General features: G+C 29.0%; 1 protein-coding gene across 4 annotated transcripts in view; it reads right to left on the bottom strand.

The window, feature by feature from the left end:
- The window catches only part of LOC118198084 (dystrobrevin alpha-like), a 167,024-nt gene extending 154,020 nt beyond the window's left edge, over positions 1-13,004 (bottom strand). For 3 of the 4 annotated variants that reach the window (XM_085820166.1, XM_085820168.1, XM_085820169.1), the window contains exons 1-3: positions 12,522-12,703; positions 10,860-10,934; positions 4,917-4,997 (exon numbers count right to left, since the gene is read on the bottom strand). In XM_085820166.1, the coding sequence (XP_085676292.1) occupies positions 4,917-4,997; positions 10,860-10,932 (154 nt within the window). In that variant the 5' untranslated portion in view covers positions 10,933-10,934; positions 12,522-12,703. The other variant, XM_085820167.1, reaches the window with a different exon arrangement.
- Between the last annotated feature and the right edge of the window lie 643 nt (positions 13,005-13,647).

The raw sequence follows: 13,647 nt of genomic DNA, 5'->3' as shown, positions 1-13,647 counted from the left end.
ATATATCTCTTGGTAAATCAGTTTTTTACCTACCACATCAACTGGCATTTAGAAAAACTGGTGCATCAATGAAAACTAGGATAATCTTTGATGGCAGCTCACATCAGGTGGGATAGTTATCACTGAATGATTGTCTAAGGACAGGGACTAATTTGAATCCTAACATGTTCAATCTGCTAATTAATTTCTGATTAGCTAAAATTACTATTTCAGCAGATATAGAAAAATCATTTTTGTAGATTGCTTTGGTAGAAAAGGATAAAAATTCAATGTGATTTAAATTATGTAATATTAATAATATACAGATTCAAGCATGTACATTTTGGAATTAATTCAACTCTATTCTTGCTGGCTGCAACAATTAAAGAACACATATAAAAATATCATGATAAGCAACCAGATGTATTTGAAATATTGAATTCTTGTATTTATTATTATTGTTGATGACTTTGTTACAGAACATGACAGTGCAGAGGTGGCTCTAAGCTTATAACATAAAGCTAAACAAATTATAAGTGAAGCAAACATGAACTTGAATAAGTGGATACCCAACAATCCTGAATTGATGAAAAGATGGAAGAAGTGTTCAAAATCCATCTATATAAAATCAATGACTCAAACAAGACACTTTAGATCTTAAGAATGTCTTAGGACACTAGTGAAGACAGTTTGAGCACACACACAACTAGTTTGATAGAATTTCTTTAAAATAAGCATAATATGAAATGATTCATCTGAATAACTGCAGGGAAGATATTTGACCCGTTTTGGTTAACAACTCCGTTCACTATTAGACTAAAATTCTTACAAGAACGTTGGGTTCAAAAATTGACATTGGATGGTGAACTACTTTCAGATAATCTCTCAAGAGAGGGCAAAGTGGTCATATGAGAGTCCTCATCTAAACGAGATTACAGTTCCTAGATTGATTTTGAATCGCGAATCTGACTCTAAAAATCCATGGCTTCTCAGTGCCAGTCAGAGGGTGTACAGTAAGCTTGTTTATGACTGCATAAGCAAGAGCAAATTTCTGAGAGTTTTGTTGCATTCCAAAGTCACGTTACAACCTGTGAAAAGAGTTACATTACCTTGTCTTGAGTTATTTGGAGCATTACTAGCAGCACATCTAGGTTCTCAGATGAAAAAGTTAGTTGATCAAAAGAGATCATGGATAATTGGGCAAATGCCAAAATAATGCTATGCTGAATTAAGGGTACCAGTGGAAATCTTTCAATGTCAACAGAGTTAACTAGATTAGAAAGTTAACATAGCTGAGAGACTGGTTCTATTGTCCAACAAAAGATAATCAAGCAGCTGAAGTGTGGTATTCAAACTGACCTTCTTGTGAATAGTTCCAAATGGTGACCATGCTGTGACTTTCTAACACATCCAGAGATTCCTCAACAGGGCTTATCAATTGAGCTTACTGAAGAGGTTTGTCCAAACGAACTTGAAAAGAACACTGAATTACGTAACAATTCTAACTTACATAAGCTTTAATTACAGTAACTTACAGTAGCTTTAATTACATGTAGACTAAACTTTTCTAATGATATTCTTAATTTGTTTGTTAATTATAATAAATTTATTCATATTGTAATTTTCATTTTTAGGTTTACCTTTAACTGTAAGAATCCTAAAGTAAGCAGGTATAGAATACTTTCTTTACAAGAGATAAAAAGAGCTGAAGTGTTGATTTTATTAGAGGCCCCAAAAAACTAGTTCAAAGAAGAAACAAAACAACTAAAATGAGGTAAAAGGGTTCATCCCAAAAGTAAACTAGCATTCGTGAATGTCTTTCTTGATAACATGTGATTAATTAGAATGGGTAAATGACTGCCCCATTTGGACCTACCTACTAATAGTAAACATCCTATTGTTTTACCAGGTAAGTATCATTTAACTATCATTATTTTGGGGCCTTTTCATTTAAAATACTTTCATTTAGGATCATAATCTCTGTTACATCATGCACAACAAAGGTTCTGACCACTTATTGGCAGAAACACTTATAGAAACATCACCTACAGATATGTGACATGTTTTAAGAACAAACCCATAACAGTTCAACAATTAATGGTTGAGTAAGCCGACCAAACTAGCCAATCTTTAATTGCAAGCTTAAAACATTTTTTTCTCTAAAAGGGAAAAATATTCTACAATAGTGAATGATAATTCTAAAATGTTTTTAACTAATGTAGAAATCAAAAAACTTCAAAAATTGGTTGAGTGTCCAGATGATAATTTAACAAATTTTTATACCAAAGGTACAAAGCAGAAATTTGTTTCTCCCAGGTCACCAGATTCGAGTGGAATTGGGAAACCAGGGGTTAAATCATTCAAGAGTCATTTGAAAAGATTTGTTGGTAATCAGTATTTAACTTAGCAAGAATTCTTAACTATTTTAAGAGACATTGAAGGAGTAATGAACTCAAGACCTCTCACTCCAATTTCAGCTGACTACAACAATCTTGAAACTTTGAACCCAAGTCACATTTTGGTTAGTAGACCTCTCAAACTATTGCTGAACCAGATTTATCCAACATAAATAAAATCAGACTTTCTAAATGGCATAAAAAAATGGCAATTAATAAATACACACAGAAAATATGGAAATGCATTATCTGAAAATTGTGGAAATTTTAATAATTTAAAACAATGTCACAAGTGGAAATTTTAAAAAGAAGATGTTTAGTTGGATGTAGAATGAATCTTGTAGAATGATATATATATCTTTATTATAAACACTTGTTACTAACTATTTGTTACTAAAATTTAAGTAGTCATTAATATGTAATTGCTGAACATCTTTGCTATAATGATTAAAATATTAAGTAACATAATTTGTTATTGTTAGTATTTAATTGCAGTGCCTTCATTACATTCTTTGTCATAATAGTTTTGAAATTGTTAATTTCAACAGTGGAAGTGTTATGAAATATGACAGAAAAATACTGTCACCAGGCTGTCTCAGACAGATGAGAACATTTAGGAGCGACGCATGCACGTTAATTGTAAGCGTCACTGAATCATCTGTGAAAACTATATTTTTTTATTTGTTTAATTTTTGTTATACCATTTTAGTTTTAATATGGTACTTGCACTGAAGATGAGGCAACAATTTGATAACTCATTATATGATATTTATTCTTGTGCATTCTTTTTCTATAATGTAACTGAGAAGTTGCATACATTTCTAAAGTAGTGCTCGAGTGTCACTACAGTAAAATAAACATAGTAAATTTCAAAGAGTGATTACATTTACTCCATAATGTGTTTACATGTATATTTATCGACTGAGCTGAACTAGTACAAGTGAAAAGATGGGAAAATAAATGGAGGATAAACATGTTAAGAAAAAGACGTCTAGAATAAGAAGTAAAAAATTTAAATAATTATAATTTCATTATTCTTTCAAAAATTCTCCAAAAAATTAGAAACTCATTACAAACTTCCCATAAAATATATCTATTACATGTTAGTGCCGCAAAGACATTTTTCCTTTTGTCACATTTTTCTGGAATCTTAGGTCTTGTTTAATCTAGTCTAGTATTCAGATCTTTCTAAACCTTCCAAGATGCACTGTCCAAAATCCAAAAGAAAAATTATCCTACCTATTCTATAACAGCAAAAAACCAAAAGGTTTTGAAAAAAAATTCAAAGAAGGAAAATGTAAAATGAATTTTATACCAAAAACTGATACACATTCTGAGACAATTAAAATGAGAAAACTCTTACCATGAAAAAATATAAAAGAAAACATTTTAAGTAATTACAATAGCTATTTAGCCTTTGCTAAGAAGTGTTTCGGAAATTGCGTTTTACAGCATTTATTATCTTGCTCACTTTTCAGATTCAAAATATTCTAATAATAGGTCACCAAAATCGAAAGTAATGTCACTTTATAATATGATAGAGAAAAATAATAATGAATTATTGAAATGTTTTTTCTTAAATATAACTTATTTAATTATATATTACTTATATTATCATTATTTTAATGAAATTTATCAATGTTATAATATTTTTTAAAAATCATCAAAAATTCATAAATCTCTAAAATTTTGCATAGAAGTTGATCTGAAAATCACCAAAATGTTGATAAGTCTGCAAATTTAGTGCTGTTTGATGAAAGAATTCATATCCCCCAAAAGAGAAAAGTTGTTTCTGATGTAATGTTCTATGAACTCTTCATTTGCAAAAAAGAAATAATTTGAAATGTTTATGTTTAACTTTTTGCCCAGATTATTGCACTGTTTAAATTAGAAGTAGGAACGAATTCAAAATCATAACCCTTGAAATATATATTTAGCAATGAATTGCAAAAAATATTCCTGCAAAATGTTAATTCACACTCAAAATAGCAGTTGTAGAAAATACAGAAATTTCAGATGATTAAACTTAAGCACTTTCAGCTGATTTTGGCCGAAATTAAGGACTTTTAAGGGCCAAAATTTGTTTCAAAAAAACCTAAGGACCCTTATGGATTGTAAGAACCCTGTTAATTGATTTTGGCAAATACAAAGGCTGTGTATATTAGAAAGAATGTTTAAAGGATTTCCTATAGGAAACGGGCTCATATTAAGGTTATGCATGAGTAAAGTACACATAGTAGGGCCATTTAGCAGAAATCAGTTCTGTGATAAACTACCAGAATTTGAACATATTATGCTTTTGGCCACTGATCAGCCATCACAATACAGATGATTTGATGTAAAAGAACCAATCTAGCATGAAGAAAAATTTGAATGAGCTGAAGATAATCAAAATTTCACAGAGACTGATTAGCTGTATTACAGTTCTCTAAAAGTACAAAGGCACTAAAAAAAGTAATTTTACATACTTTTGCACTACTTGGGAAAAGGGTGAAAACAAAAAATACAACTTTTTATGCTAAAAAATAAAACACAACATACTATTTGTCTTCTTTTGGATAAAACGCAGTTTCGATGCCGTTCGATATGTAGCAAACTTAATAACATCATAATTTTGGGCCTCTGCAAAAATAATTACGGCATGAATTAAAAATTAATACAAAAAGTATCTAAGATTGAAGAACATATATAATGAGAAAACTAGCACAATTTTTCTGCAAATACAAGTGACAAAATAAATTCATTAATAAATAATTAAAGGTTAAAAAGTTTAATTTATCTATGTTTTATACATGCATTTAATTTTAGATAAAAATCAAAAATCTTTTCTGCCAAAACACCAAAATATATGACTAGCAAACTTAATTTTTAAACAGAGAAATCTCCCAAGAAATTAAGAATCTTGCATATACTTAAACAAATACTTCCTTCTTACTATGGCACTTCTGTTTCTTAAATGGTACCAAGATTATTGTAATGTTAATTTTAATTAAGAAAAATTGATACTTTTCTGTTTTGCCTGTGCAAATTTCGCCAAGCAGACTTTATTGGCGACAACATACAGTATACACATAAAAAATTTTAACAAATGTTAGTTCTAAGAATCTTTTATTTTACTTGCATTAACATTTTAATATTGTTTAAAATTTTGTAAAAAGCCAATAAATAAAGACAATAAACTAGTAAAAAGACATTAATTTAAGAATTTACTATGCTTTCAAGGTTCAACATCCTGATTCAGCAGTTCATATCACGTAACCCCAAGTGATCTCATCTCACGTAAACTATGTTACAAAAATCTAATTCTCTCAGTAATTATCTACATTAGTTTCAAGTTAAATCTTAATTTGGAATACAAGTATAAATGCAAGAATTATTTCAATTCGTATGAATAGCTTACTCAGAAATTATGTAAAATCGCAGTGCTTTACTTCGCTAATGTATTCTCACTAGAACTGACGAGTTTAAACCCTGACTTTGACTTCGCGTGGGCCTTAAGGCATAAAATTGAACTCTATGATAAAAATTATATGTAATTGTATGCCAATATTGAAAGAAACGATCAATCTGATAAGAAATGGTTGCTACTTGTTTTAAAAATGAGGCGTAAAAGGTTGCCAGCAAGGATATTCCGTTTGGCATCAGTTGTACCATTATTGGCGACTTTATCGCCTGCGCCGGCACTACGGAAAAGTACCAAAAAATTTAATTAAGAAAAATTTAAAGACTTACATAACAAATATGTTTTCTCATACAACTGCTTGGTAAAAGTATAGTTTAGGGTACCCCTTGGCAAAACTTGGCAATTTTTGGCGGTACATGGATACCGATTTTGTGCAATTCTTTAGCTTGTTATTTTAGCTTGCGAAGCGGTGATTTTTGCACCAAAAATCGCCGCTACACAAAGCCAAAATAACAAGACAAACAATTGCACAAACTCAGTATCCATGTACACATCGACTTATTTTCACTTAACCCCTCCCCCCCCGAATTGCACAAAAATGGCATTGCGCACTCTTTTAACTTTATCCATGTACACGTCGACCTATTTTCACTTAAAAAAAAATTCCAGAATTGCACAAACTTGCATTGCGCACTCCCTTTACTTTGTCCATGTACACACCGATATATTTTCACTTAAAAAGTCAAAGGAGCACCAAAGTCTACAATATAGGCAAACAAAAAATACATAATCTCAATAAAATACATTTTAAACCAAACAATAAAATAACATAAAAAACGAAAAACATGTAATACATTTAAGCACTACCAAAAGCAAATACAGTCAAAAGTCGTTAATTTGGACACCCATAATCCAGAATGATCTATAATCCGGACCTCAACGCTACAAACTTCCTGCGCATGCGTCGCGTTGGCACATGCGCGTAAGACCTTTATGGCTGCGAATATGCTGGTGCGCATGCGCAAAATACGTTTATGAGTGCATGTTTTATGTATAATGGACGGTATAAGCTAAGCTAAAATTATCTAATTATCTATTCCAGTTAATGTTGCAGATTGCGTTGTTCCTTAATCTTCGAATTGGATCCGGCTTATTATTTTTTGCAGACTGTTAGAGCAATTTTATAAAAGTAAGCTTGAACTTTCGATTATGTTAAATAGAATTTCTGATATATATTTATTAATATGTAAAGGATCTACAAAGCGAAAGTATGTTTCGAAGTTCATTAAACAAAAAGTGGAATTGCTGCAACAAATGGATAAAGGCATATCCTTTGTTTATCTAAACTTTAACGTTTGTTTATCTAAACTTTGTTTATCTTTAATGCCGCTGCGGGCAATGAATTGGAAGTTGATCTGTCAGCACTATCCTTATCTTCATGGCAGATTTTTTTTTTTTTTTTTAATTTGGCTTATAATTCCTTACTAAATATATTATTTCATCTCAATGTACTCTGCCTTTGATATGATTTAAATCAAATTCCTCGTCAGTATAATTCGCTTCCGATAGCGAAGAAAGCAACAGAGGTTATTGAAAACGAAAAAATTTCGATTGACAAATTAGTCGGTAGACACAGCAATTATAGGACCTGAACAGCGGAACTTTGTAACTGAACAAGAAATAATGTCTGTTTACAGAATTGAAGAGAATGTATTATCACATAAAAAACGAAGCAACTTAAACAACTTACATTGAAAGAAATGTTTAATAAAGTAAACAAATAAATATTAAGCTTTTTTTTGTAAATTTTGATACTCTTTAGATCATAATTGTTCTTTATTTCATAAATTACGGTTTCATATTTTTAATTTTATAATTTCTGCATGCCATCTTACCAGATTTAAACTGATGATCTATAATCCGGAAAAATCGATAATCCAGAATCGCCGAAGTCCCGACGAGTCCGGATTAACGACTTTTGACTGTATTCTCTTACCATGATTTTCGAGTTCACTTTGTACACCCAGAGCCATGTAAAAACCAAAATATCAATTATACTCAAATGACTTTTTTCAAACCAGGTACTCTTTCTGATCGAACGCTTCACATAGTGACCATCTTAAGCCTTTCTTCCTACAAACCCATTCAAATTCAACTAAACGGTTTTAACACACAGCTCAAAAACGCTTACAAAACATCCCATGATTCAAAATTTGCCAGAATCATGCACCCGATTACATCACAATAGGGTTTCCATAACATTCAACTACTCAGGCTACCATAAATGAAACAACAACTTGGCGATAAATCAAACAACAACTTCGCCATAATACAAGAGATACCTTAAAGTCTACTCTACTCCAACTGCTTTTAACCTATTGAGCGCCATGACCAGCTTTATCTGCTCATCAGATTTTTTTGTCATTTGGTATATATTAGCTTATAATTTAAGATATTTTGCTTAAATAATTCATTTAAGATAATTTAATAATTAATTACAATATTATTATTTATAAATAACAGTAAAATGACTATTAAAATAATTAATTTAAGATATTTTGCTTTCATTTTCTTTAATATAACATCTTAATAAATGCAAGTTTATGAAAATAGAGACTATGATAAGTAAATATACAAATTTAGCTAATTAAGGCTGAGATTCAAAAACCCATGCCACTCTGAAGTATCACAAACTCAGAAGCATTAATATAGTATCAAAACCATTTTCTCATCCCATGAACTTCTACCATGTAACTCCTAAACTTAACCTTTAAATCTATTACCCCTGTTGTTAAGGTACTGTGCCAAATACTTGCTCAAAGCTTTTTCATGATGGACAGACTATGGTTAGAGCTGCCATCTTCTATTTTGCTTATTTTTACATTCTAGTATTTTTGGATATGTATCCTTCAGTCATCTTCACTTATGTTCTACAATTAATTTTTAAGTATTTGAAACAATTCTGCCTTTATTTCAGATTATTCAACAGCAATTGATTAGGTTAATTTGCGATATTAATTTATATCCCAACCTTTTATAACAAAGTAATTTTTGTAATAATATTTATAATTTTCTTTCCTTTAATTAAAATCATTTTTAGTACCATAAGTGTTCTTTGCTACTTAAATATTTTTATCTAAGTACCAAGAAATTTTTAATATAGGTTTGACATTCCCCATTCAACTTTTGGAGATTATATGCTGCATATTTCAAATATGATGGAGTATTGTAGTGTTAACAACATATATTCGCATACTTGAAGGGTGTAACTATACAATATTATTATTCATAAATAACAGTAAAATGACTATTAAAATTATTTTATTTGTGTAAAATATATATTTCATGAACCACGAGTATTACCATATTTAAATATATAACAAAACATTACTAAAGAACATACTAGCTTATTTGCGATGTACAGCCTGAAAGATTTTAGAAACTGCTTAGATGCAGAAAGAATATATAGAGAGATAGCTCTGGACACAGTAAAATATATGTACTTGATAAAAATGCATTTAACTTTTGTTAACATCAAATGAATTTGTAATAAAAACAATGTTATATAATTTGTCATGCAACAAAAAAAAAAAAAAAAAAACTATCACAGAAAAAATGCATCTTGTTATTTTGAAATAAATACATTTTGAAAAAAAAAAAAAACTTTTCTGAAGAAATACAGCTGTTTGGCATATGGCAGATTAGAGGGAGGGGGGAAATTATGGGTCTTATTTAACCCTTTGAGGTTCAGTGAATTTTTTTTAATAACTTTACATATAGATAACTAGCCCCTAATACAATGTTATTTCATGCAAAAAAAAAAAAAAAAAAAAAAAAACAGGTAAACCTTTAAGGTAATTCATGACATGGTGGGATACCGCTTGTCCCACCCCGCACCTAAAGCAGTAAAATAGCATCTTTGCCACAGTGTAAATTCTCCTAACATGCTTATCTAAAGTACTAGTTTTAGCAACCAAACGAAAATGAAAGATATAAAAAACGTTTTTGAATAATTATCTAGAAAACATTGATCATATTCGCAAAATAAAAAATTACATAATTTCTAAAAAAAATCACTCTCTGTATGAATTTTTAGATATTTTTTAATGAGTTCATAATAGATTTGAAACAGAGAAGATTTTCACTCCAGTACTTTATTTCCTACAGCTTTGAAAAGAAAGATATTTAGAAGGCCCATCATAATTTATATTTCACCTCTGTTTCCTCTGCTTAGGATATTTTTCTATGGTGAATCACACTTACGTATCCATTCAGTATTCAATGACATTTCGCGTTACAGAGTTATATTTTAATTTCTTTCGGAAAAAATACTAAGTATTTTTCCAAGTTTTAACAATTATTGCAATTTATTAAAAAATATAAATTATCATTATCAAGATATAAAACAAACATACTTGAATTTAAAAATATTTGAATGGTGCTGCCATCTAGTAGCAGCAACTCCTACATAGGTGGTGGGACGTACTTGGTCCTGCCTTTTAATTTCAACCATTCTTAATTAATATATATGAATTCAAATAATAATTTTTTTAGAAAAGCAAACTCATTCATTCTAACACCAAACGTTGTTGTTCAGATGATTTAAATTGCATTAGAAATAAATAAAAAAAACTGCTTCAAAATTAGACCTGCAAAGAATTTTTATTTTGGCATCCCACCACCCATCAAAGAGTTAAAAAAGATACGGTTTTTAAACAGTTGTTGAGTTTTACAAGAAGTATGGTATTTATTATTATTAAAAAAGTATACTTTTGTAAGAATCTGTATAAAAGTTAGTTAATTAAGAAAGAGTTTGTTTCCGTTGATTGCCTGTTTGCATACCACTCAAAAATAAGATGCTTGAATATTTGTATGGGCAAATGAGTGTAATACATGACCTGATATCATTTTAATTTAACTAATCATAATTTAAAAAAGGCAAATTTAAGCTTTGAATCAAAACCTGAACCTAAGATTGCTGATCAAAAGGAATGAAGTAAGGATCTAGATAAAGAGGACAAAATAAAAATTTTTAAGGGAAGGTAAAGTAGAAAAAACTCAACAAATTATTTCATACTTACTCATTTCAGCCATAAGATAATGATATTCAGTTCGGGAATCACCTTTCCTTTCACAAGGGTAACTTTGATCCATGACTATATAAAAAAATAAAAAAAAAATTACCCTGAAAATAATTTCAAAATTTCATTCACACTACATAAATTTTAAATACAAAATATAGTTTTAAAATAAAACTATCAGCCTAATATTAAACTGAAATAAGTTCCCATAAAAAAAAAAAAAAAAAAAGCTCCTAATCACACAAAGATAATGAAGACATTGTTGACTAGCAATTTTGAGCCAAACACAGTGGAGTTTACACAGTGAAAGGATTTCCAGCATTCTTTTATGTACAGTTTTCCTCTTGGAAGTTAGAAGCCTATAATTTATTTTAATTCATTTAGATGTGAAAAATAAATGATTAAATTTCTAAATAAACTGCTTGATGAGAAAAAATTCCTTTTGATTGTCATCACATGGTAAATTACACCATGAACTATTCTCGACAACATGGAATTCCACTTCTAGAAAAGTGTAGTAAAAATAGCCAATGTTAAACGTTATGAAACAGGATGAACAATGTCAATGTTATGATTAAATCACTAAAATTAAATTGCACTTATTATTAATTCTTCTTCTTAAAATGATTTGTAATTATATTATTTGTAAATATTTTCATATTTCTCTTTTTTATCTTTTTAATACAGTACAACTTCACAAACACTAAAATTAAGCATACAGAAAATTAACATAGTTCTTTTCAATATACTTAAATCACACTTTTTTTTTTTTTTTTTTTTTTTTTGTAAACTATGCTTTTAGGAGAGATCTTTTCCAGCATTCAGAAAATTATTCAATATTTTTGTGTTTCTGTTACAGATGATTTTGGTACAAATGCAAAGATTTAAATTTATATCTGCTTTGATATCTCACATGCATTTCAAGACTAAATAGACGGTGAGATCTAAGACTTAAACTAAAAGATATGAAATTTTTTTTAAAAAAGAAGGACTGGGATAGATTTAATTATTATTTCTACCATTCTATTATTTTTTATTCATTCTTACATAGATTTTTAATTTAAGAGCATTTCTACACTATACATAGTTAATGCACCAACGTTTTTACTGACAAACTCCAGGATTGTACTTACACAAAATCAGTTCACATGACGAAGTTATGAAAAAGTAACAAATACACAAATAAAAAATTGCCTGAAACGCATTTAAAGAATTTCTTTTAGGACTTTGAGCAGCTCTTATGAAAAATGACATAAAATAATTTAAGTATGCAACTATATTTATATAATTATATATAATACTACTTTTAAGTACATATTTATGCAAATCTACATAATGCTATTTTTTATTTATGTATTTATACATTTTTTTTTATATAATTATACATAACACTATTTTGTATACATATACTTTTATGGTTTCATATATTTCCCCAATTTGGTTTACAAAATTTTTGTAGAAACAAATTCTCAAGTTCAATTTTGGTAAATATGAGAAGTTGATTCAATAATCGTTTAGTTTACGCGAAGAATAATGATAACTTTTAAATTTTCATAAATAATAAGTAACAAGGAGAAAATTTATAGCAATGTAAAGAGAGGGAATACAATATTTGAAAATACACTGATAAGTATTTTAAGGAAATAACTAACTATATCTCACTTTTTATACACACAACACAAAATTTCTAAAGAATTTTGTAATATCACAAAAATGACTAATTTTGCAAAACTACTGATATGAAATTCATAAAGGACATAATTCTGTGGCAATATCAACTGAAAATAATAAATTTTATTTTTATTTACATTCCTGAGTAAAATTTTACATAATATTATTGCATATATATATACTCTTTTATACAAATTCGGCTCTTAACTACAGCGGCTTCCAAGGCAGATGTTAATTCCGCATTTCTCTACTTTGTCTGTCCAGTTCTCTCAAAACATTGATGGATTCATTCAGCTTTATTATTGGTTACAAAGAATGTTGCATTAAAGGCTTATTGACGCAAGGTCCGTAGAAAGAACAGGTTAGCTCACTTGGAGTAAACAAACGAAAAGCCAGCGACTCGTTCGGCTGTGACGTCACTGACGTTCGCTGTAGCATCTCCTAATAGTAGTTTCGTATTTCCTTTTGAAATATGTTCTGTTTTTCATCGGAAAAGTAAAAATTCTAATATTTGGAGTTGAAATTTAACTACCTAAAATATTGTTTACTGTATAGAATAAGTTTTAATTACGAAAAGTTCCCTCAGTAATTTATTGTTTCACCAAAAACCTTCCAAACTTCCTTACATAATTTGCTATTCAAGATTCAGCTGTTTATACCGTTACTCATTTTAGCTTCAACAGACTGAAAACCTACATTTCACAAGAACTGGAAAATATGTAGTGTAGTCAGAGCTTAAATTGTGCCGGCTCCGGTACTTTTCAGTTCATGGGATAAATGATAATTCTAGCCGGAGCGCATCGGAGCCCTATATAAGAAGGCTCCGGCACTTCTTTTATGTAATTAACGGAACTACAAATTCAGTAGAAATTTAATCTCAAAAATTTTATTTTTAGCAGCAATAAAATTATATTAAAAATCGCTTATTAACTGTTAATTTACCTCTTTACATTTTATTGAATTATTTTAATAAATAATAATCAATCATTAATTAATGGTTAGATAATAATTAATAAATATTAATTGCTAATATTAATTAAATAATTATTTATTAATTTGATAATAATTAAATTTTTTTTTTTTTTTTTTTTTTTTTTTTCAGATGAACTTGCATGAG

The sequence above is a fragment of the Stegodyphus dumicola genome, chromosome 7 (genome assembly GCF_044657685.1).
Source record: "Stegodyphus dumicola isolate Sdum_Otavi_A_Nest chromosome 7, ASM4465768v1".
NCBI lineage: Eukaryota > Metazoa > Arthropoda > Arachnida > Araneae > Eresidae > Stegodyphus > Stegodyphus dumicola.
Note: the sequence above shows the minus strand (reverse complement) of the source record. Positions and strands in the feature narration are given on the sequence as shown.